The 26,515-nt window shown below is 42.1% G+C and overlaps 1 protein-coding gene across 1 annotated transcript in view; it reads left to right on the top strand.

The window, feature by feature from the left end:
- The window catches only part of LOC122797061 (echinoderm microtubule-associated protein-like 6), a 3,800,753-nt gene that overhangs the window by 2,303,148 nt on the left and 1,471,090 nt on the right, over nt 1–26,515 (top strand). The window contains exons 26-27 of the mRNA XM_044065838.1: nt 12,959–12,973; nt 17,312–17,320. Coding sequence (XP_043921773.1) covers nt 12,959–12,973; nt 17,312–17,320 — 24 coding nt within the window. The remainder of the gene's footprint in view (nt 1–12,958; nt 12,974–17,311; nt 17,321–26,515) is intronic.

Genomic DNA, 26,515 nt, shown 5'->3' with positions numbered 1-26,515 from the left:
CACTACTTATATATGACACAAGCAAAACACGTGACCATTCAAAATTGTTCATTCAATCCAAGTGTGAATAATCCTCCTAATTTAATTATCCACTTTTTTCTTTATTGTTTAGAATATCATGCCAACCAGTTTTGTTGTTCCTTGGTCCACTAATGTTATCAATTATTGTAAAACTAAAGGATGCTTTAGTATGTATTAAACAGTGTTTGTATAGAGCATTGGTGATGTTATGGTTTTTAAAAGGCAGAACATTGACAACTGACTAGATAAATAACCCAGTCGGAAATACAGTTGGCAAAAAAAGGAATATCAAAGACCGAGATGTATTTTTGCTACTAAAAGTCCTAATTTTAAGAATTTTGGGACAATGGACACAATGTCCACAAGGATGACACCCAATTAAGCGTCCTCCTAAGAGGGTCTTGCACTTGTGGAGTATCCCTAAGGTATCCTTTTTTATAATGGTTAAAGATAGAACCCAAATTTCTCCCTTTCCTGAAGGAGAAATGGCATCTATCACCTAGCATTTCGCCTAGCCTAGCATCAGCTAACAATATATTCCAGTGATGTTGCACATGTTCCATCAAAGCACCTATATTCTTGCCATAAGTAACCACAAACCGGGGGGTGGGGGGGTGACTTGTTATCATCATTTTTTTTGTTTATAAAGTAAAAGGCTGTCCCGTGTCATATTATCAACCTTATTCTGGGCTTGTAGGACTTCACCCATTTTATACCCACTAACCCTAAATCTGGACCTCAATTCATACCTGTAGCATTTCTGCTTCCCTGGTTCAGAACAAATCCGTTTTGCCCTCATAAACTGTGATTTCGGAATGTTCCTACAAATATGGGGAGGATGGTAGCTGGTGGCCTGGAGAAGAGAATTGTATTCGGGGAATTTACGATACACTTCAGTGACTAGAGTATTGTCAGGATCCCTTGTTACCAACACATCCAAAAATATGATTTTGTCCCTATGGTGGCTCAATGTGAAGTGAATTCCCCATTTGTTTTCATTCAAATAACTCACAAAATTTTGGAGATATTCAATATCTGATCTCCAGACCAACCAGCAATCATCCAGATATCTTTTCCAGATCTCCATCTCCCCCATGAACAGGTTAGGGGAGTCATCATAAATAAGCTGTTCTTCAATATATGCCATAAACAAATCGGCATATATTGGCGCAAATGACACCCCCATAGCATTAACCCAAATTTGTAGGAAACATTTATTTTGATAGAAAATAATGTTCTTAGTTAACACATATTCCGCAAGCCCAAGCAAAAATGTGTTAAAACCAGGAGGGTAAAGCCCGGATTTGTATAACCAAAATTCAAGAGCATCTATACTAGCCCAGTGGGGGATGTTAGTATAGAGGGCTGTCACATCCAATGTACATAGTAACCAATCGGGTTCCATTTGGGTTTCTGAGATCACTTGAAGAAACTCAATGGTATCCCTCATTCTAGCACGTACCCCTTTCAATAATGGTTTAAGGCATTTTGTGAGGAACTGTGATAGGGGTTCAGTTAATGAGCCCCACCCAGAGACAATAGGTCTCCCTGGTGGATTAGTAGGGTCTTTATGGCTCTTAGGCAGAAAGTATATATATATTGTCGACTGGGATCAGAAATGGTCAAATGTTGCTTTGTAGTTTTAGTAATAATACCTTACTCCATGGCTAAATCGAGAAACTCATCAATCTGTTTCTTGAAATGAGTAGTGGGGTCAATATGCATATGTGTGTAATACCGGGCTTGCGAAATATGTGTTAACTAAGAACATTATATTCTATCAAAATAAATGATGTTATGTAGTCCAATCTCACCTACATTCTTACCCGTGGGTTCTAGCTCGAAGTCTTTCTATTGGCTGGGCTAAGACGGTATCCCATGCTGCATTGCTCTATATCCCCAGATCTCATTTGCCACTCGTGTAGCTCGGACGTGGTCTCGCTCTTGGCTGTGGCTAAGTACCCTTTTCTTCTTATTTTTGAGAGAAATTTTACAAACAAAAACTATTTTAATAGCTATTCCTAGTTTGGTGTTATTTGTAGAATATATTTGTCGGTGTGTGTGTGATTGTTCTTGTGGTATCCCACTAGCTGTTCCAATGGGCTAGGCCCGTTTCAGTTAGAGGACCTCGTCTGTCCCCTTGCTTCCCTGTTTTGTCTAACTTCTGGTCCAAAACTGTTTAAATTAGAGGTTTTAGTCTTAGTCCTTGTGTGTGTGTGTACCTGGGATTGTTTGTTAGCAGTTAGTGGTAGTTTTTCCCGCGCTCAGTGTGGTGTATTTGTGACAGTATCGCTAGTCGATTCAGTACTTGTGATCTTGGTCTTGGTGATTGTGGTATTGAATAAGATGTCTAAAGATTCGAAGGAGCACAAACCCTCGGGTTTTAAGAAATGCTCTAAGTGTGGCTACAAAATGTCCATTACCGATGGGCATTCGGTATGTGTTTATTGTCTGGGAGCAATCCATCTGCAGGAGTCTTGCGGCTTCTGTCATGCATTCAGTCCTAGGGTTCTCCAGGAAAGAAAGAATAAGTTAATTCTGAAGGGCCTTTTGAAACCCTCATTCAAAGAGGGTCTGGAATCTGCTTCCAGCTTAAAACCTAGATCCACTTAATCAAAAAAGAGGTCTCCGACTCTGTCAATCTCCTCGGAGCCACCAGAGAAAGTGATTAAATTAGCTTCGGCTTCCTTGGCTCCACTGTCCTCGGGGCCGCAGGAAGTGTCGGTGTTGATGGAACCGGCGTCGGCTTCAAATATATTGGAATCTGTTCGGTGCCGATCACCCAGTATTAGGCAAGTATCACCTGAGAGGAGATCTCGATCTCCCTCCCTGTCCTCCAAATCCTCCAGGACACTATCGGATGTGGATGTTGATAGGGTGGTGCAGAGACTCCTTCAGTCACCAGTTTTGGCAGAATTATTCTCGGCTCCGTCCCAGTCGGCTCCGGAGCCCATCCTGCAACCTACTCCGACTCTTCCTCCTCCGAGCGCATCCCAGCCTTCGGAGCCGGAGTGCTCAGCTCCGCGTGATGTTTCCAAGTCGGTTCCGATGGCCCCTCCTGGCTTATCAGTACCAACATCACCTCCGACCCCGTCAGCGCTGTCCACGGGATTCAGGACTCGGGATTCTTCAGTCGGGCCCGAAGGAGAGACCTCGGGACAGCTTTTGGTTCCTAGTCTCCCTCTCAGTGCTTCGGCTCGGGGAACCCCGACTCCTGTCGTTGCCTCGGAGGCTGGTCGTTCTTTGGATTCCAGGGGTCCAGCCTTTGAGGCCATGCAGAGTGCGCTGGCCAGATCGTCAGCAACATCATGCGGGGTTGGTCATTCTGTCCCCTACCACTCCGGTGCGGGTCTCTGATCACTACCTATCTTTAGACAGGGTACCCCCATGAGTGGTCCCCAAGTTTCTGAGGGCCCCTCGGAGTGTTTGGCTGAGGAGCCCCCTAGAAAGAAAACGTGCAAGAGGAAGCACATAGACTCCCAGGATGAGTCTCTCACCTCAGATACTGAACTCGAAGAATCGGAGGGGTCCCCCAAGTCATCCTTTGAGGATGTTTCTTTCTCTGACATCCTAGAGATATTGAAACAAAGAGGTGATTGGCCATCCAAAGCCCCCTCTGAGGAGGAGTCGGTCTTCCTGAAGGCCTTCAGTGCTCAGCCCTCCACCTCCTGGGTGTCCCCACCTTTCAACGAGCTCCTTGACTTGATTTGTCGGAGGGTGTGGGAGAACCCTGATTCTGTGGAACCTGTCCCCAGGAGACCCAACAAATTTCTGTCTGCTCCCCTGGGTAAGGAATTTTTGTCCAAGGGAGTCCCTGTGGATGCCATGGAGGTGGCAGCAGCCACCCAGAAGGAATTAGCCGAGACTTCTTCCTCCGTCCATCCTCCTAGCAAGGAGTCTAGGACCATGGACCGGTACGGGAAGCATGCCCTCTCTTCAGCGACCTTTACCTTTTGGTCCCTGAACTATTTATCTCACTTTACACGGCTCCAGAGAGATCTCCTCAAGGAGCTTGGAGATACTCTCACGGGTAACGTTTCTGAGGCGGTGGCCCAGACGGTTAACGCCCAGATGGCTACCCTCAATTCCATTGTTAACTCCTCCATGAGACTGATTTCATATGCAGCCGAGGGAGCGAGTAGGGCAGCAAGCTCAGGAGTCGCCCTTAGGAGGCAGGCCTGGATGCGCCTTTGCCACTTCGCGGAGGCCTTCAAGTCTTCATTCACCGACTCCCCCTTTGATGGTTCCTCTTTGTTCGGAACCAAGGTGAAAGACACCCTCACCAGATGTGAGCAGGAGGGAAAAACTCTGTCTGCTGTAGGGGTCTGTTTTTCCCTTCCCTCTAGGCCTTATCCCAAGGCCCGGGGGGGGGGGGGTTCAAGAAATCACAGAGGTTTTTTCCCGGTGCACAAGGTGAGCCCCCTTCCAGAGGCAGGGGAGGGGGGTGTTATTCAGGGAGACACCAACCTAGAGGCAGAGGAGGCCCCCGCAACTCGGGAGACTGCGATTCCTTTTGTGGTTCTCCCTACCATCGCTCCTGATGGGAGGCCCGACTGTATGTTTCCGGAGCCAGTCGGGGGTCGAATATCGTTATACCCAGAGGCCTGGCAAAACATCATCCAGGACCAATGGGTTTTACGAATAATTTCTGGAGGTTACGTCATCCCCTTTTCGCCAGATCCCCCTCCAGTCAGGAAAATCCCGGATGTTCCACCCAGTCAAAGGGATTACGCAGCTTCAGAGGTCTCAAAGCTGCTAGAAAAAGGAGCCATCCAGCATGTCCCCTCAGACCATATCGGATTAGGGACTTACTCAAGATTCTTTTTGGTGCTGAAAAGAACAGGGGACCTGAGACCCATATTGGATCTCAGCAGATTGAACAACCATGTACAAAAGTCCAAGTTCCATATGGTCGCATTACAGTCGATTCTCCCATTGTTGGGAAAAGAAGTATGGATGTGCACCATCGACCTCAAGGATGCTTACTACCATATCAAAATGGACAGGGCATCCAGGAGTCACCTACATTTCCGGCTGGGAGCCAGTCATTTTCAGTTTCGTGCCCTGCCCTTTGGTCTCACCACAGCCCCCAGGGTGTTCACCAAATGTATGGCAGTGGTGACAGCTCACCTGAGACGTCAAGGATTCCAAGTGTTTCCTTATCTGGATGACTTGCTCCTCATTGCCACCACCAGGCATCTACTAATTCAGACCAGGGACGCCACCATCACTCTCTGCCAACAGTTTGGCATAACATTGAACTGGGAAAAATCTGCCTTGTTGCCCTCACAGCGTGTCATTTGTATAGGTGCAGAACTAGACACCGTTCAAATGCGGGCGTTTCTACCACAAGAAAGAATCAGAGCCTTACAGCAACAAGTTCACGCCCTGCTCCCTCTGAGAAGAGCGAAGGCAAGATGGGTTCTCCAACTCCTGGGTACTATGGCTGCGACAATTATGTTAGTCCCTGTAGCAAGTTTACATATGAGGATCCTTCAATGGCTCCTCTTTGCTCAGTGGCCTCTCCAAAGGCTTCCACTTTCTCACCCTATTTTACTAACGGACAGGTGCAAACAGGATCTCAGTTGGTGGCTTTGCACCAACAATCTGGACACAGGGAAACCCTTCGCCCCCCCCCCCGATTGCCACGGTGACCACGGATGCCTCCCAGATGGGGTGGGGGGGGCATTATCTAGGCTGGACAGTCCAAGGCACGTGGCAAAAGCACGAGATATATTTGCATATCAACATCCTGGAGATGAGAGCTGTGCTACTTGCGTTGCAGGCACTTCAGAGCTTTCTCCCTCTCGGGACTATTGCAATCCACTCGGACAATATGTCAAGGGTGTGGTATCTGAACAATCAGGGAGGAACCAAGTCTTATCCCCTATGCAGAGAGGCCATGCGAGTGTGGCAGTGGGCAGTGTCTTCCCAAAGTTTTCTGGTGGCAATGCACATTCCGGGGAAGTCCAACGTGATCGCAGACAGGCTAAGCAAAGCTATTCTGATGCCTTACGAGTGGTCCCTGAACCGTCTAGTTGCGGAACGGATCTTCCGCAGATGGGGTCAGCCTTGTTGCGACCTTTTTGCCAGCCCCCTCAATGCCAAATGCAGCAGCTACTTCACGTTGATCCCCCTCAGGGGGAGTCACCCAGGGACGCTCTAGTCCACGATTGGCCCTCCTGTCTCTTATAAGCTTTTCCTCTGGTTCCGTTGCTGTCGAAGGTGATTCAGAAAGCGCAATCCTTGGGAAGCAGAATGATTCTGATTGCCCCACACTGGCCTTATCAGGTTTGGTTCCCTTTTCTGCATCCCTACATCATGGACGCGCCTTGGATTCTGGACCCATAACCAGAATTACTGACACACATGTCAGGGCAGCTCCATCCCTCTCTACGGACCCTCTGGTTGACAGCCTGGCTACTCCACTTCCGTCACTAGTTAGGCTTCATCGTTTTTCACTGGAGGTAGTTCATATTTTATCTTCCTCTCATAAGCCCTCTACTAGGAAGATTTATTCCAGCAAATGGAAGAGATTTTCAATCTGGGCTCATACCCAAGGGATTGACCCTTACACAGCTCCAATTGCTTCTGTTTTGGAGTTCTTGTCTATGCTTTTTTGTCAGGGCTCAGCATCCGCCACCATAAAAGTCCAATTGGCGGCAATCTCTAACTATCATGTTGCTAATGAGCCTAGTCTGATGGCTCACTGACTCTGTAAGGCTTTCCTGAAGGGCACTCTGTTACTCCGTCCTCCTGTTTCGGAACCTATCATGCCTTGGGATTTAAACCTTGTTCTAAAGGCTCTTACTTCATCACCCTTTGAACCTGCAGCTACTTGTGATTTAAAATTCTTGACCTGGAAGACTGTCTTTGTAGTAGCTATCACATCATCCAAACGCGTTTCAGAGATTCAAGCTCTTTTTATAAACCCCCCATACTTGATTTTTCATAAGGACAGGGTTTCTCTCAGACCGAACCCTTCCTTTCTTCCCAAAGTGGCGTCTATCACTAATCTTAATCAATCTATTGAGTTGCCAGTGTTCTTTCCCCAGTTCACGAACAAGGCAGAATTTAAATTTCATCAATTGGATGTACACAGACAATTATGCTTTTATCTGCGCAGAACCAAAGATTTCAGAAAATCTGATCGTTTGTTTCCTTCTCGGAAAACAGACTTGGGTCTCCTGTCTCCAAAATCACTCTGTCCAGGTGCATATCCAGTTGCATCTCTTTCATTTACTCTTCAGGAGGTAAAGATCTACCGTTCCCGGTCAAGGCTCATTCTACTCGGTCTGTTTCTACATCTACAGCCTTTCAGGCCAGATTGTCTATGGATGATATTTGTGCTGTGGCTACTTGGGCATCTCCTGACACCTTTGTTACTCATTACAAGTTGGACGTGGTATCTAGGGGCAGGTCTTCCTTTGGTTCCACAGTGCTCAGGAGTGTTTTCCACTGAGCTTCCCAGGATTTAGGTGCTGGGGACGCTGTCCCACGGGTAAGTATGTAGGCGAGATTGGACTACATAACATCAAGACGTTATGTACTCACCATAACGTTCGATGTATGTAGTCCATCTCGCCTCACATTCTTACTTACCCCCCCACCTTCCCCCTTCCTGGAGGATATGGAGGATAACTGTTTTTCAAGAGCTCCCTTCACTCTTGGGTTATTCTTTCTTCCTTGGGTGATGCTATGCATGGGATGTGAATTTTGGTGCTCGCAGCAAACTAGATCTGGGGATATAGAGCAATGCAGCATGGGATACTGTCTTAGCCCAGCCAATAGAAAAACTTCGAGCTAGAAAAGTTTGGCCGAGTCGGAGCCGATATTTGGCTCCGAACCCACTGGTAAGAATGTGAGGCGAGATGGACTACATACATTGAACGTTATAGTGAGTACATAACTTCTTGTTTCCTACAAATTCGGGGTACTGCTATGGGGGTGTCATTTACGCCAATATATGCCGATTTGTTTATGGCATATATATCGAAGAAAAGCTTATTTGTGATGACTCCCATAACCTGTTCATGGGGGAGATGGACATCTGGAAAAGATATCTGTATGATTGCTGGTTAGTCTGGAGATCAGATGTTGAATATCTCCAATAATTTGTGAGTTATTTGAATGAAAACATATGGGGAATTCACTTCACATTGAGCCACCATAGGGACAAAATCACATTTTTGGATGTGTTGGTAACAAGGGATCCAGACAATACTCTAGTCACTGAAGTGTTTCGTAAGTTCCCCGAATACAACTCTCTTCTCCAGGCCACCAGCTACCATCCTCCCCATATTTGTAGGAACATTCCTAAATCACAGTTTATGAGGGTAATACAGATTTGTTCTGAGCCAGGGAAGCAGAAATATTACAGGGATGAATTGAAGTGCAGATTTAGGGACAGAGGGTATAAAATGGGTGAAGTCCTACAAGCCCATAATAAGGTTGATAATATGATACGGGACAGCCTTTTACTTTATAAACAAAAAAATGATGATAGCAAGTCACCACCCCAGTTTGTGGTTACTTATGGTAGGAATACAGGTGCTTTGATGGAACATGTGCAACATCATTGGAATATATTGTTAGCTGATGCTAGGCTAGGTGAAATGCTAGGTGATAGATGCCATTTCTCCTTCGGGAAAGGGAGTAATTTGGGTTCTGTCTTTAACCATTATAAAAAGGGATACCTTAGGGATACTCCACAAGTACAAAAGACCCTCTTAGGGGGACCCTTAATTGGGTGTCATCCTTGTGGACATTGTGTCCATTGTCCCAAAATTCTTAAAACTAGAAGTTTTAGTAGCGAAAATACATCTCGGGTCTTTGATATTCCTTTTTTTGCCAACTGTAATACCGACTGGGTTATTTATCTAGTCAGTTGTCAATGGTCTGCCTTTTATGTAGGACAGACCTCTAGACCACTAAAAATCTGGATATCAGAACATCTTAGTAATGTCAAAAACCATAAAATCACCAATGCCCTATACAAACACTGTTTAATACATAGTAAAACATCCTTTAGTTTTACAATAATTGATACAATTAGTGGACCAAGGAACAACAAAACTGGTTACCATGATATTCTAAATAAAAAAGAAAAAAAGTGGATAATTAAATTAGGAGGCTTATTCACACCTGGATTGAATGAACAATTGTGAATGGTCACGTTTTGTTTGAGTCATATATAAGGAGTGTTTGCTTTTGATTTTAATTACACTGAGGAAGGCTAAGTAATGCCATAGCCGAAACTGGCCTGTTTTTTTCACTCCGTTATGTGCTTTTGCACTTAAATAAAAGAACTGGATTGCTGCCTGAGTTGCTGGTCTTGTTTGTTTCTCACGTATTGATGTTTTTGGGACCTGGCAGTAGCCATACTTGCAGGGTTCTGTTTTAGTTGGACTTCAACTACCCCATCATAGACTAGGTGAACTATTCCTGCACTAATGCACTCACCCAATGATTCCTTGACTTCTTCAGCTCTAATGCACTAGACCAGCTGGTCTCATCCCCCACCAGGGGAGATAACATACTGGACTTGGTTCTCACCAACATGGGTGACCACTGCACCACTCCCATAGTATGTTCTTCCCTTGTGAGATCAGATCATCAGTCTGTCTCATTCTAGGTTTCTGTCCCACCCAACCCCTCCCTAGCCACAACCAGGCTAAAAAGCTTCTCAAAAGCTGACTACACCCTTCTAAGGGAGGGTATCAGCAGCTTTACACCACCGCCTCTAGGGTTGCCACCTATTCAAAACCCAAAGTGGGACTTTTTTTGTAGGAACGCGAGATTTTGCAGGACAAATCATACCCATGGCCAGTGCAAAGGAAAGAACTTCACTTTTTTGCCAAAATAAAAGCTTATTTTTATAGCATTTACGTTGCTTATGCTATTTCATATAATATTTATGTGTTTCAGATAGGAAATAACTGTTTTATGCAACTATTTTAGAAAACTTAAGAAATATATTTTGTCTTAAAATCTCAGGACATTTGACATTTTTTAGTTTTTTTTCACAGGACACAACTGCCCAAAGTGGGACTGTCCCTCACAAAGAAGGACAGGTGGTAACCCTAGCCACCCCCCCCTCAGAGGATGCAGACAACTGTGCTGAACAGTATGCCAGTGCAATATACAAGCTCCTGTACAACTGCATGGACTCAGCCATACTCAACAGAACTAAAGTCTGCTCCTCAAGGAAACACAAACCTGTCTGGTGGACATCCTCTATCAAGAGGCTTTACAATAAAAGGAAGAAACTGTTATCCAAAGGTAAAAAGGAACACGTTCCAAATTGAAAAATCTCCCTCCTCTGCCTCAACAAGCAAATTAGATCATTAGTGAAAAACTCCAAAGCCAATTATGAGTTGAAACTAGCCTCCGAAACAAAGGGAAACCACAAGTCCTTCTTCAGTTATGTTAGGAACCTCCATGGCAAAACCCAAGTTTGTTCCGAATTAGTCCTTAATGATACCACTTAGACTGATCCTGCTGACTTAGCCAACCTGCTAGCTGATAGGTTCAGCCCAAACTTCATCCCCTTATCGCCCCCCAAAGGACCAGTCAACATCCTTGATATTTGTTCCACACCTCACATCTCCATAGATCAAGTGTTAAAGGCCCTACCCAAGGCAAAGAACACAGCTTTTATGAGACCTGATAATATCCAAGGCTGTATTCTGCACCATCTCTAGCAAGAACTAGCTTTGCCATTGAGCACCCTATTCAACCACAGCCTAATTACAGGCTTCATTTCAGCAGAGTAGAGAACCGCCATTGTCATCCCCTTGCACAAAGGTGGTGCCACTACTGACCTGGGAAACTATTGTCCCATTAGCTTGACAAGTCGGATCTGTAAAGCCATGGAGCATATTATTATGGATCTCATAACAAGGACATAGGCAATCTCCAAACATTCGACCACACCCAGTTCGGATTTTTCAGGGGCAGATCTTGCCTATTGAACCTAGTTGACTTATTTGAGACTGGCACCAAGGCCCTGGATGAGGAAAAGTCAGTACATACAGCTTACTTTGACCTGACCAAGGCCTTTGACACAATCCCCCACTCTGGCATCATTGAAAAGCTAACACAACTTGGTGTTAATTCCTGTCTTGTCAGATGGGTGGACAACTGACTCACAGATAGGACTCACAAGGTCAAAATAGGCACCACCACCTCCAACAGCAGACCTGTCACCAGTGGTGTTCTCCAGGGATCTGTCCTGGGACCTCTTCTGTTTGGCATCTACTTCTCAGAGGTCCAGGCAAAGACAAAGGGCCTGTGGCTGGCCACTGTAAGCTGGGTGCTGTCATTCACTCCCCATATGATGTTAACATACTGCAAGAGGGTCTCACAGCTACAAATAACTGGTGCCAAAGTCATAGCCTTAAGTTAAATGCAAAAAAATGTATTATCATACCATATGGCAAAAACGTGGCCCCCTACTGACTACCACATCAATGGCAACCCCCTAAGCACACAACCCGTTGTGAGAGACCTGGGTACTCAGGTTGACAACAATCTCACATTCGACCATCATGTGACTGCTGTGGTCAGAAAAGCTTTTTACTTGGTTCATCTCATAAGTAAAGGGATTAAATCCAGAAAAAAGAAGAAAGGGATTAAATCCAGAAAAAAGAAGGTTATTACCTCTCTGTACTCCTCCTTCATCAGACCTGTAATTGAGTATAATGCCCCATTTGGTATGTACCACTCCAAACACCTGCACCAACTGGAAAGGCCACAGAAATACCTCACAAAGAAAATCCATGGCCTCCAACACCTGTCCTATGCAGACAGGCTCAAATCACTATCACTTTACTCAGTGTTATACAGATTGCTCAGAGGTGATCTGTGTCTCACCTACAAGGCATTATCAGACCCTGCCCTACTAGAGATCTTCCATATCTGTAAGTCTTAACTCCTTGCGCATTACCCACTTGATAGGCCTATATTTAATATACGACATCAACAAAACCTGCTGGAGAGACAGGTTTGTCTCCCAGAGGCTGCCCCGTCTCTGGAATAGACTTCCCATACATGTCAAACAGAGTACCTTGCTGACCCTCTTCAAGCACAACCTTGATGAGTGGATGTGAAACCACAAATTAGTCCCAGGGATTCCACCTTTGTCCCACACTGACGGGGGCGACAGATGCTGACTGAGGTTTCTTTTTTTTTTGGAGATAAACTCTTGGCTAGGTTTGTAAGGGCCCCAATGCCATTAGCTTAGTAACCTCCTATGATCCTATGATCTCATGTTCAGGACTGTAAGAATCAATATGATCTCTTTTCTGTGTAGTGATTGGCAATATTATTTCCTATTTGGGCATAACTGGTGAGAAGTCATTACTATTTGAAGCTGCCCCGTCTACAAGTAGAGGATGTATACAAATAACCATTCCAAATAAATGCAGCCAATATTTGGTTTCAGAGAAACATGACCAGCATCTATGATTTTGAAAAGAATTTGTGTTTTCTTCATCTGGAGGACCATGGCATTACAAAGTGGATTCAACATAGTTATATTACTTAGTAACTGGGACAATGTAACACATGCTGAGTATTGTTCTCACGCATAGCAAAAAGAGCTAGGGTTTGTTTAATTAATTATGTTAGGTGCATGTATTACACTTTTTGAGACCAGTTTATTTAAAGACAGTTTATGTGCAACAGATTCCTTTTGCCAGGCATGCTCATTTCTCTGTTTTGAAAAAAAAAATAGATCTTCAGTTCCAACTTGAAGTATGTCTGTCAAGTGTTGATCCACTAGAAATCCAGTTATTTTTAAACACATTAAAAATATTCACTCATTTTATGTTGTATTTTCTTTGGCATGTTAGTTGCATATTTTACTTTTGTTTAAATATCTGGGAATAATGTGTTAATATCTACACATTATGTTTTAACTTGCTTTCCTTTGGAGGCAGGGAATTGTCAAGTAAGTATCACTGATCACGTGCACACTGCAGTCATTTTCCATGTAATAAAGGTGCATGTATGACTATGTGTGTGATTTGTTCTTTTGCGACTGGTAATTAAAAAATGCTATTATGCTTACAGTGTACATGTTGCAAGGTGAATTTCAGTGATTTTTTTATTGTGTGATTCATTTACCATTTAAATGTTTGAAAGCAACTGTTTGTAGTAACCATTTACGTGACATTTTTTCATGAATATGTTTATAAAATAATACAAGAACTGCCTCTTCTCTGCAATACTGTTTTAACTTTTCAGGTTACTAGAAACAATTTTCATACTGCACTATTAGAAGTAGGGGAGCAGGATTTTTAAAATGTGGGTTTATGCAGGGTACCACCTCCCTGTGAAACCCTAAGTGACAGCATTCTGTCATTGATGTAACACCTTAGACCTCTGGGGTATTACTATAAGTAAAGAAGCATAATTATTAGCTGCATGTAACTTGCTGAATGTATTAAGAGTTTTGGCTTTATATTCAGTAGGTAGTAATGGCAGATTAGCAGCTATTGTGTCCTGGGGTATCTGTACTATTGCATGCTGTTGCATTAAGTTTTTAATGCCCTGTGTTTATATTTTAAAATTCTCTTGGAGTACCTAAATTGGAATAGCTGGCATATCCTGATAAGCTTAAAATGCACAAAAGTTGTTTACTCACTGGACTATATGGAAACTGAGAACTCTGGTATGTCCAAGCCACGTGTATGTATATATGGGTGTAGGACACTGGATTGAATGACCAGCTACCCCAACTCACATATAATAATGTAAGAATGTCAAAACAGCAAAGTTCAACACATTCTGTACATGCTTTGGGAATTAACCTGGGTCAACTAAATCTAAAACTGCACCACCCATGTAGGGGGCTGCACACCCCACCCTTCTGCTAATTATATATTCTAACTCCAAGACTGCACAATCCTTGGGGAAAGAAAATTTTCCCCTACCTGGGAAATGTTGATCTCACACATCTGATAACCATCTGTTTGTGTTGAGCGAATTGTGTTGATCGAACAGGTGCTGACATCTTTATACATTACTCTACTGTCTGCAACCCATATACATTTACAGACACACACACACACACACACACACACACACACACACACACACACACACACACACACACACACACACACACACACACACACACAAACATATATCAGGTTTAGTATTTACCAAGTCCATAATGTTTAATAAAGACATCCTGAGTGAGCTGCATCCTATATTGCCTACTGGGGGGACCTGGTTCAGCTAGTTTAATAGCTCTGCTTTGCGTTAAGATGTGCATATATTTTTTTTCAATCACATATTGTAAATGTGGCTTCATGGGAATAAGTGTAATTTCTCCTGCCAAAACAAGTGCTTGAATTATAATTTACCTTTTCAATAAACAGTCACAACTAATCTAGTAGTTAGTTTTGGTGAGGGGCGGCTCTATAAGTATGAGGTACATAGGACTTGCCCCACCCCGCATAAAACACTAGTATTAGACATATGTCTACAGGTGATATTCTGATTAAACTGGAATTGTTGATATTTTAGGGAGTATCCTGAGAGACTTGCATACCAGGCGACCCCTGTCTATATTCATGTCATCAGATCCCCTTTCTGCAAACTGATGCATACATTTGTTTCTTAACATCTAGGCATAATGACTGGAGGTGACATGGTGACTCAGAGGTTAATTTCCCCCTCACAGCTTTATGGTCTGGGATTCGGTTGCAACCTCTAGTTATTGCCTTTATGTAGTTTGCATGCTGTCCAAGTGATGAATGTGTTTTTTTTTTCCAGGTTTCCTATCTCCTCCCTCCAAACTGGTTGATTGGGTACTCTAAACTGCCCACATATAATGTAATTTTCCTTGCCCTTGATCATACCTCTTAAGTGTACCTCATTATGAGGAATGTACCTCATTTGGGGTCTTAAAAAGTTCATGTTCCTCGAAGTTCCACATTGAAAGGGTCTGTCACACATTCAGTGTTAGGATTTTTTTAACTGATATCCATGGTAAATAGAAAAGAATCATATTAATTCCTTAAAAGATCTTTTTTTTGAAGTAACACCAGCATATTTTAACCATCCTATGGCCTTCTTAATTGAAGTTGTTAGTAAGCTGTTAGCATGTGTTCCACATTTTGCTCATTTGTTCCACATTATGAGGGCTAGTGTTCCTCATTTTGGAGATGGAAGGCTGAGAGCTATGCCGTTGATAGCTAGGTCATGCCCGACAGGACACCATATTATATCAATTCACTTAAGCAGTTAACAGATAAACTAATTTTTTTGTTTGTTATTTGTTTGTAAATACCTGTTTTGAGGAAACTGATATTTCCCAGATGGTGCTGGTGCATATCATATATTCTTTTTTAAATTTTAAATGCTTATAATGTTAGACTAAACAGTTCCTTATGTGATGCAGTTAGTGCTGAGAACTAATGCTCTGACCTGTTAATGCACTGTTTCCTGAGTACATGGTTTAATCCCTTCAACTTTCCTTTGCCTAAAGAAGGAGGTGTTACATTTCCTCTCTCACTTTCTCTGCCTCCATTTTTTCTGGTTGTGTGCAACTTCAGATTTAGTTAGTAGATAGCGCAATGATGTGGAGGTTGCACCAAGTCAGTCAGTGGGTGCAGGCATACAAAAAAAGTGTGTTTTGCTACTTTGAGAGTGTTAATATTTTGAGTTGCAGCCTTCCAAAGTGTTAGATAGTTTTAGGCCAGTTGATGTTGTGTCTGTTAAATGTAATAAGATCATTTAGATCACAGTGGTCTATTTAATGTTGTAGCAGACTCTACCTATTTACTGACAGCACTTACTCAGTATTAATAACCTAGCCAGCTGTCACATGCAGTGTAGTTTCACTGCTACATAGCAATAAAAAGCTCTTCTCTGGTGAAGAAATGCTGTAGTAAACTGCAGCTGTATGCAATGCAGTTTTTTTTATGCATATTGTGCTGCCATAATATTTAGCACTGCACTGCACTGATTATGGAGACAGGGTGTTTTAGGGTATTTAATACTAAGTAAAGGATAGCAGCTGTGAGATGGCACATCATGAGGCTATGGGAGGGCAAAAAGAAACAGAGTGCGCTTTCAGGGTGGATTATGGCACAGCAAAATCACCACTGGGCATCACAGATATTAAGAATGTTTATATGGACAGTGAATACCATTGGCAATGTTATGATATAAAAATTGCAAAGTATAGGATGGAAGTTGGACCCTGAATTTCACTGCACATTATGGATAATCAGCCATATAATGAGAGAAGAATGTTCAAGTTTGCACAACAACCATTTATTTGCATTTGTTTTGTATTTGCATAAAATTTGGTCTTTGGTTCCCTCCTTTGTCGGACGTATGTGCAACATTTGTAATGTTCTTTTTCCCTGTATTAACATTTAATTGTAAATAGTGTGCACTTTTCATTATATACATTGTATACAGAATTTTACTTTTTGTAAGCATCTGTTGTATATACCCTGTGACCCTGGTCATGGCTGAAAAGCATCCCTACAGAATCCAAGAGATGTTTAAAATACTAAAGGTACAAAGGGATGAATGGTTACTGGTTCATTTGAACAATGTTTTAGATGTAGACTGGTGCATCTTTACATTGGACATATGCCAGTGGATGCAGGGGATCATTTTCTGTATGGTAGTTCAACACAAGTAAGGAAAAAAAAGAATTGCTTGTAAATAATGCATAGTTATTAGCTTGTGGAAACATAAATACTGTTTCGCTTGAAAAATTGTTAATTTTTCTAAGAGGTGTCATTAAGGTTACTTGTGAACCTTATTACCAGGGAAGACCTTCATGTGCAAGGCAACTCCACAGCATTATCTCTAATTGACTGCTAAACTGAGATCATAGAGAGTCCATCTGTTATAAATGGTGACATGCATATGCCCAGGATAGTAGCTGTGTTACCATTTAGCATGATGCTGATCCTGTTTTTATGGTGGTAATGTTTTAAAAATCCTGCTAGTAGGCTATTTAAGTCTGTGTAATTACTATCTATAGCATGTGCAGGAAGCATTGACTTAGCTTCCTTTTGTTTTTTTTTCCTATTCTGTAGGAGCTTTAGTGCAGGATTTATCCAGTGATGCCAGGGTATGAGTTTTCTCAGTTTGCAGACTGGTGCACTCTTTAATTTACATTTTTGCTAGCATGCTTGAAAAGCATGGTTTGTGCAACACAGGAATGATTGAAAATGCTTGTGCATGAATGCAAGTGTCAGAAATAGCCATCTCTCTGTACTAAGTTTCTTACTTGGCTTTATTTGCTGCTTACAAGGGGATCGAGGTAACTTGTTTAACTATTTTGAGTAATTCACCTCATTTATTCATTCATAGTTGATGTACCTGTTACCCTAAATTCCAAAACTCTGAAAAAGCAGCCTGTAAATTTGGAAACACTCTTTCTATGAAGTGCTTTATGCAGTTTTTCAGGGGGTTCACAAAGAAATCATGCAGTGTTTTAATTGTTCTTCCTCACTCCCCTGAAAAATATCAAAAAGGCAAGGATGGTTGAGAACACAATGCTGTCAAAGGAACAATGTGGGGCTCAGAAAATGTACAATTATGTGGTCATTTGCAAGAATAATAAACATAAAAATGAAATAAATCAAACATTTTTGCTGAAAGGTAAAAAAATATATTTACATAGATTTTCTAATTGTCAACAACCACACTAGAGAGAAAGCACTGATGTAGCATTGTGATTTCATCGCTGATGCTCTGCTGAGTTCACAGTACTGCATCACACATCCAGCAGCACTTCTGAGTTTTGCTTTGTCATTCCCAGTGCCATCCATGTTTCTAATATGTACCCTCAGCTTTCTTTCCAGGATGCACATTTCATCTTCCTGGCCCTCACTGTATCTGTGGGATTTGCTCTCCATGGTTTTAGCATCTTTTCCTCAATGTAGTTCTGCTGAATCTCACTGTCATTTTTCCAGCCTATGGGTCTGTATTTCTCAATGCTGCTTTGAGTGGCATTTCCACTTAATTTCAAATTAAGTGGCACCATAATCAGTGATGTGAGCTGCAGTAACATTTTTCTTACCTTATAGTATGATGGTGCAGTCAAACAGCAATAACTTATCATGCTGGAGATAGTACAGTGCGTTTCATTTTAACATGACAAATAAAATACAGCACTTGCTGTTCTTAGTTCTGTCACTGATCTCCAGTAGTCACTGTGGTCTAATGGGTTGGCACTCAGTAGCAAAGTTCTCTTTTACCCTTCAGTGACTACTAGCTCTACCGAGGTTGTTAAGAAAGATTTTTAAATGACTAATGTCATCCTTAGAGTAGTACAAATTGTAAATGTAGGCCCATGTCACACATATTCACACATGCACACCTACACATGTTTACTTCACCAGTGGCATGGCCAGAACTTCTTGATGTGTTTAAGCATTCACAGCCTCTTACATATTTTGATATGTTAGCAAACTGGCTGACACATTTATCTGACTTTAACAATCCCACCACTGACTGCTGCTGTGTGTCTGCATTCATATTAATTCATGCAATTCTTTTCAACTTCTGAGCTGAGTTAGGACAGTGTATTATGCTGCCATTGAGACATTATGATGAACTGTACCTAAGCTTTTGAAGGCTTATGTAAGTGTGTCTGATAGCCTAATTCTTCTAAGATGTGTCTATGAACAGCAGCTAATCCTTTCATGTCACTTAATGACAGAATAATTTTCCATAAAGTTTAAACTGCATGTACAATTCTCTGATCATTATTAATTTATTGATTAGAAATACAACTGCTGTGTGTTCCCTAGCCCATCTTTTATTATATGATAGCAGCACAAAACAGTGGCCTTCATAGTGAAGCATGTGTATGAAGGCATAGCTGAAATTGTTAGTTTTGATGTTCATACTTTGGCTTCATACATGAGTCGAATTTTGTGGCAGTTCCTCTGGACGTGGTAAAGACAGAGTCTAGTTGATACACTAATGCTATATTTAAAAATCTGTTTTATTTTGTTGCTCTGGTCCTGTATGTATCCCATGTTTGGGCTACAAAAAGAGTTCACTGTGCGTACTTAAGTAGTTACTCTGCAGATGTTCATCATGTGTGTTAAAACAAGGTGCAGCATGGTATTTTTTTATGTCTGTTAACTGTGACAGTTTTCCTTCCCACATATAGAGTAATGAAAACTTTCACATTGTGTTTTATGGATAGTTACATGTTTCATCATGGCTGATTATGTTTGTTGACTAAGGGTTCCTGCATGTTTTACTAATAATGTATTTTTGTCATTGATGAATGTATTTGTTTACAATGGGTTTCTGTTTAGGTTCAAGGAGAGTAAATGTGTTTCTTAAAACTGAAAATATTTAACTGCAATTAGGGGAAGATAAATGTGCACATCTGAAATTGCTGTATTTCAGAGAATTCCATCTTCTCTGTGGAACTGTGATCTTGGAGATAGTATAGTTGAGGATTAGGGAGTTTAACACCCACATCTGATGGTACAAGAGGCTTGTCTTCCTGCAGCAAAAAAATGCTTTTATTGAGTAACAGTAAGTTTTAGACAGTTGCTATTTCCCTTGAATTTCACTGAAGTTTTCATATATATATATATATATATATATATATATATATATATATATATATATATAGATCAGTATCAGAAGCTCGAGTTTTCAGAAACTCAAAATTGATATAGTCGAGACCATATGACTGATTTTCCAAAAACTCAAAGCTTTTGAATGGAGATCTGGTACAGTCAGGATCGGGGAATTTACCATTTTCTCAACTGTAGTGTGATCTTGGATTTGGCATGTGTAGTATGCAGGGAGTGTGGGGAATGCAGGGGTGCTTACCCACCCTCCCTAAAAATGTAGAAAAGGTAGAGTTTTGTTGTTTTCTGAAAACTCAATCATATTGTCTCGACAATATGAATGTCGAGTTTCTGAAAACTCGAGCTTCTGAAATAGACACACACACACACACACGCATACACATATATATATATATATATATATATATATATATATATATATATATATATACATACATATATATATATGTGTGTGTGTGTGTTAGAAGATAAAGCAAGTGCACTGTTGACAACATTGCTGCATATGGAACTGCTCTTATTATGAATAACACGGCGAATGATTAAAGTGAAAGTGGCTGAGAGACTTTTCCACAAATCCTCCTCACCATATCCTTCATTCATAAATATGTCTCTCTTCGGAGACATAACCTACCTTGAAGTACTATGACCTTGGAATTGATTAAATATTTAAGTAGATGTTGAGGAGAGGTAGTCTTCTTCTGCTCTGTGGAGGTTCATGTTTCTCCTTCATATGCTCAAAACAACTTTTAAACACTAAATGGTCCAGGTGGTTTACTATCATTTGAGGGAACTACATTCTGTCGGCACGTATGCTGCTGAAAATCAGAATATCGTGCACAAAATGAAAAGTGTATGGGATAGTCGAAGACGCTTATGCAAATGCAGTAGTGCATTCGCATAAGTGTGTTCAACTATATGTACGGAGATCGCAGTACAGTGTGGACTGGAAATTCATCCATATTCCCACTGTATTGCAGTCTCGGAGTTGGAATATATTAGTAGCTGGGGGTGAAGGGGGACTTGCCACAGAAATACCTCACAAAAAGAATCACAGGCCTAAAGCAGATGCCTTATGCTGACCGTCTAAAGAAACTCCAGCTATACTGTGGCATATCACCTACTCAGAGGCGATCTCTGCCTAACATACAAGGCCATGTCAAGCCTAGAGGAGTTGTTGTATATGCTACACTTAAAGAAATCCCAATCCCTCCAAGCCACACACTCGAGGGATCTTAACCTTGTCATCACGATGAATAGAACATGCTGGAGGGATAGGTTCCTGACCCAGAGACTCCCCATACTCTGGAATAGGCTGCCAATACATGTCAGGCAGAGCGCCTCAATGGCCCTCTTCAAGAGGAACCTTGGCGATTGGATGGGAGATAGGAAATTCACCCCGGGATCACATCAGTATCCCTGCTGGACAGAGGTCCAGGAAAGTAAATATTTTTGGGAAGCAATAGCCAGGAAATCATTACAGCTAGGCTTGTATAGGCCCTAGGGCCGATAGCCTAGTACCTACCTATGAACCTATGTCATATAGGAGTTTGATTTACATCAGCTCCTGTATGGCTATCACGTGATGATTTTGGGGACAATATCGACTCAAATGTGTCGATCATTTGGGTCAACATTGTGTAGTATAGTGGAGAGTTCGGTTTCGGTGTTTATTTTCAAATGTTTTGCCTTTCGCAGTAATGATAATAAACCAGTCCAGGTAAAGAGGATTCAGCGAAATGCTCTTTATCTGGTTTTCCTTCACTTATTTATAAAGTATTCCTTATTATCCTGAATCACATACATGTACTAGACCTTCATAATTTGAGTCATCCCTGCTGCCTGCTAAGAAACACAAATGCTTCTTCTATTTCTGTCACTTGGCAACTTACTTTGCAGCTGAATAAGAACAACTGAGAAGAACAAAAATACTGCTCGGCTGCACAGCTGAATAGAAAGGCACACCAAATGGACCAGCACTTTAGCGTAAAATAAATTTTAATGTCTGCTTTCATCAATACAGACTTCATCAGAAAAATCAAACACATTTCAGTTACACATAATTTAAATACTAGAAAACCAATTACATTCAATTAAAACCAATTAAGGTCAATACAAAAATTTAAAGTGATAAAACATCACCCATTGCTGCCACAAGCTTTGTTGATATAAACTCTGCGATCTTGTAAAAAAAACATTTAATGTTAATGGTATCATTTAAGCCCATTTAGTTCAAAGGCTGGTTAATGGCTTCATAGTTACACTTTTAACTGAATGGTTCATAAGTTCATAGGTAGGTACTATGCTATCAGCCCGAGGGCCAAAGCAAGCCTAGCCAACAGTGTATTGGCTTTCGCCACCCATGTAGTGTTAAATCCCTTCCCCTTTATCGAGCAAAGCCCCAGACATAATCCCAGGGGTGAATTTCCTATCACCCATCCACTTATCAAGGTTTTTCTTAAAGAGTGCTAATGATGAGCTCTGCTTGATATAGATGGGAATTTTGTTTCAGAGCATGGGAAGTCTCTGGGACAAGAATCTATCCCTCCAGCATGTCCTAGTTATTGTTGTGGTGATGTTTAGGTCCCTAGAGCGTGTAGCTTGGGGAGATTGGGATTTCTTTAAGTGGAGCATGTCCATTAATTCTGGGTTTTACATGGCTTTGTATGTTAGACAGAGGTCTCCTCGGAGTAAGCGGTATGTGACCGAGTAGTGTTGGAGTTTCTTGAGTCGGTCGGCATAGGGCAACTGTTTGAGGCCAGCAGTCCTCTTGGTGAGGTACATTTGGAGCCTCTCCAGTTGTTGTAGGTGTCTTGTGAGGTAAATTCCAAACAGAGCATTGTATTCAATGAGGGGTCTGATAAGTGATGAGTAGAGGGGGATAATGACTTCCTTATTTCTAGATGCAAACCCTTTTGTGATTAGGTGGGCCACGTAGAAAGATTTTCTGACCACTGTGGCAATGTAGTTATCGAAGGAGAGGTTACTATCCACTTGGGTCCCAAGGTTTCTTATCACACTTTCTGTGTTAAGTGAACTTCCCCCTATTTGGTAATTCATGGGTACCATGTTTTTACCAAAGGGGATAACAATGCACTTTTTGGCATTTAGCTTGAGGCCATGATTTTGACACCAGGTGTCTGTCTCGGTGAGGCCCTTTTGCAGGATGTCTGCATCGGCAGGGGAATCGATAATGGCACCCAGTTTGCAGTCATCTGCGAACTTGGTTAGCCATAGACCCTTGGTGTTCGCTTGCACTGTGGAGAAGTATATACCGAACAGGACAGGTCCCAAGACTGAACCCTGGGGCACTCCACTTATCACTGGTTTGGAGTCAGATCTGGAGTCTGCAACTCTCACCGTGAGGGTTCTGTCCGTGAGCCAGTTGGCCACCCTTCTCGTGACATAAGGGTTTATGTTAAGGTCAATGAGTTTATCTATGATTCCTGAATGGGGGATAGTGTCAGAGTCTTTAGTGAGGTCCAGACGCAGCCTGGGATGTTGTCCTGTCCCATGGATGCTGTGTTTTTGGCTTTAAAGAGTACTGTTTTTACCAGCGTGTTTGTGATTGATGGGGCTCTGCAACTATCTGGTATAGTTATAGGCCCTTTGGGGGGTGAGGGGAGTGTAAAGTTTGCACTGAACCTATCTGCCAAGATGTTGGCAATATCAGTTGGCTCTGTATATTTTGCACTATTCTGTTGTAGCTCTGTGCAGATCGGGGTGTTGCCATGGAGATTCTTGACATAGCTAAAGAATGCCTTGTCGTTGTCTTTGGTATCTGTGGCAATTTTTCTTTCAAAATTAGCTTTGGAGGATTTAATAAGAGATCTTAGTTTCTTACTGAGGCCCGTCAGTGAGTTCCTCCATACCTGGGTTTTTACTCTCTTTTGCAACAGTTTCTTCCTTCTGTTGTAGAGTTTGTTAATGGCAGGGGACCACCAGATTGGCTTCCTTTTTTTGGAGGATAGCGTCTTGGTTTTGTTGGGGATAGCACAATCCATGCACTCATGCAGGTGCTTGTAGAGTGTATTTGTGTAGGATTCAGCAGTCGTGACTCTGTTGACTGTATTATCCATCTGCAGGGTCATCGCAAAGTTAGCCATCTCAGTTTTGAGTAGCGTGAAGTTCGCTTTGGAGAAATTTTTTACGATGGTTTCATTGTGTGGGGGTGGGGTTGGGATGTGGATATCTAGGGTGATTAGTTTATGGTCTGATCTAACAAGCGAGGAGTTGATCTCGGGCATTGAGCGGGCAGGATGCTACTCAGGGCTAGGGTCATACCTGCCAGTGCTACAAGATCGAAGAGCTCTTCCATGTCTCTTTTCATGTAGTCCAGGGAGGTGTGTCTCAGGTAATTTACACAAACATGAACAATGACAGAGTTATATTTGTACTTGCCTTGTAGTGCCCTGAGCACATGCGTTATGTGGCAGATTCTGGCACCCGACAAGCAGCTGACAGTAACCTTCTCTTTGTCCAGCCTGGTGAGTGGGACATCAGTGTGCCTGACTATAGAGTCACCTATCACTAGTGTGTTGGGTATGTTGTCTTGCCTTATGGGCTGTGGTTGTGTGGCACACCGAGTTTGTGGGCTATGTGTTGTTTGGGGTGTGTTGTTGGGAGGATGTTGCTTGTGTGTCTGCTTTGGAGGTCTCTGTTGCCTAGGCAGATTTTATTTTTTTAATCAGAGCCTCCATATATGTCTTGTGTGGATTTTGGAGGTGTTGGTTTAGTTGGTCTATGCGTAGTGAGTGGGGTGCTGCGCGTTATTACCTTCTCCTCTTGACTGTCTGTTCCAGTCTTGGTTGGAAAGAGCTTGCCTCTAGATTGGCTGTATAAGTGCATCTCTCGCAAGTGTTAGAGTTTGGTGGTAGGAGGAAAGGGTTGTCTGTGTACATGAGGTAGTTGTAACATTGCCTCAAGATGCCCAGGTTCATCAGGTGGGCTGGAGAGGGCATCAGGAGCAGTCTCTTAGACATGCCTGAATAAGTAGTAAAGACTGTTTGCGTTTGTTAAGTGGGGAAGTAGTTGTCAAGTAGGGAAGTATATAGACTATTCCCTTCTGGCAGATGTGGGGGTTAAGTGCTGGGGATTATTTAGTGCTGCAGCAGATTTAGAACAAGTGCTGGGCTAAAAGGTGAGGGTCTGAGTGCTTTAGGCTGAAAGACTGACAAGTTATAAGGGAAAAACTGAAGAGCAGACTTTGTGGAGCCGGGGATATTTAACCCTAGGTAACTGGCGCTGCGCAGTGTGCAAAACCGCCCAAATGCGAGTTTTTATAGCAGAAAGATAGAAATTAACCCAGAATGGCCAATAAACTACAAATTCTGAGCTGAAAACCACTTCTTCAGGGACAGATAGGCTGCTCAAAGCTCCCCACTCTCACTGGTGAACAGAGAAATTTCCTTCTATCCAAGTAATGTATGGGCAACACAGAAACTACAGTACAGCCTTGGATTCAGCAAACTCTGAAAACTGGACTCTACTATCTTCAGAAAGGCGAGAAACAAGTGTAGGATAGCTTATTTTTTTGTTTTTTTAAGAAGTTAAGACAGTTAAAACAAAATAATCACTTTAAAGCACAGTAAAACGGCTGTCGCACTTGAGTGTGTAGCCTACAACAGTTAAAACAGTTGAAATGCTCACAGCAAGGATTTTAAAAGTGCAAACAGTAAGTAAGTACAATTAAACAGTTGAAATAGCCTTTTTAGTATCAAATAAACTCTAGAAACTGTGCGTTTAGGCGGAATTAGCAATATCTAGCAAGAAACAAGCCAAAAAAGTACTTAAATCAAACCAAAGCCTCACTTTTCTCCTTCTGCTGCTGTAGGACTCTGCATGTCACCTGTGCAAGTTCTTGCTAAGATGATACAAGTGCAAATAATGCGCAAGTGCGGGTTTTTGTAGCAGAAAGATGAAAGGGACAGAAATTAGCCCAAAATGGCCAATAAACTGCAAATTCTGAGCTGAAAACCACTCCTCCAGGGACAGATAGGCTGCTCAAAGCTCCCCACTCTCACTGGTGAACAGGAAAACTTCCTACTATCCAAGTAAGGTATGGGCAACACAGAAACTACAATACAGCCCTGGATTCAGCAAACTCTAAAAACTGGACTCTACTAGCTTGAGAAAGGCGGAAAACAAGTGTAGGATAGCTTATTTTCTTGTTTTTTTTTTTTTTTTTAAGAAGATAAGGCAGTTAAAACAAAATAATCACTTTAAAGTATAGTAAAATGGCTATCACACTTGAGTGTATATCCTACAACAGTTAAAACAGTTTAAATGCTCACAGAAATGATTTTAAAAGTGTAAACAGTAAGTACAATTAAACAGTTGAAATAGGCTTTTTAGTATCAAATAAACGCTAGAAACCGAGCGTTTATGCGGAATTAGCAATATCTAGCAAGAAACAAGCCAAATAAATCAAACCAAACTCTCTCTTTTCTCCTTCTGCTTCTGTAGGACTCTGCAGGTCAACTGGGCAGGTTCTTGCTGAGCTAATACAATGGCACAGCAACAGTAAGCTGGTTCAAAATTTCTTATCACTGCTGGAGAGCACTAGATCCTCTGAAGACCTGTCTTTTCCCAAGAAAAAGTACCAGCAAAGTTCAAGAGTATTGATTTTGTTTAGACTGATCCAGTTATGCCTTTCTTCTGCATTATCCCTTAACTGAAGTTCTTTCTGGGGGGGGGGGGTGCACACATAGGTTCATAGGTAGGTACTAGGCTATTGGCCCTGGGACCTATACAAGCCTAGCCAAAAAGATACCCTGGCTTTCACCACCCAAGAAAATTATTTTCCTGTGCCCCTGTCGACCAGAGCCACAGAGGTGATCCCCGGGGTGAATTTCCTATTTCCCATCCAATCAAGATTTTTTTTGAAGAGTGCTAAT

Source organism: Protopterus annectens, chromosome 3.part0 (genome assembly GCF_019279795.1).
Source record: "Protopterus annectens isolate FY-2018-M chromosome 3.part0, PAN1.0, whole genome shotgun sequence".
NCBI classification, from domain to species: domain Eukaryota; kingdom Metazoa; phylum Chordata; order Ceratodontiformes; family Protopteridae; genus Protopterus; species Protopterus annectens.
Note: the sequence above shows the minus strand (reverse complement) of the source record. Positions and strands in the feature narration are given on the sequence as shown.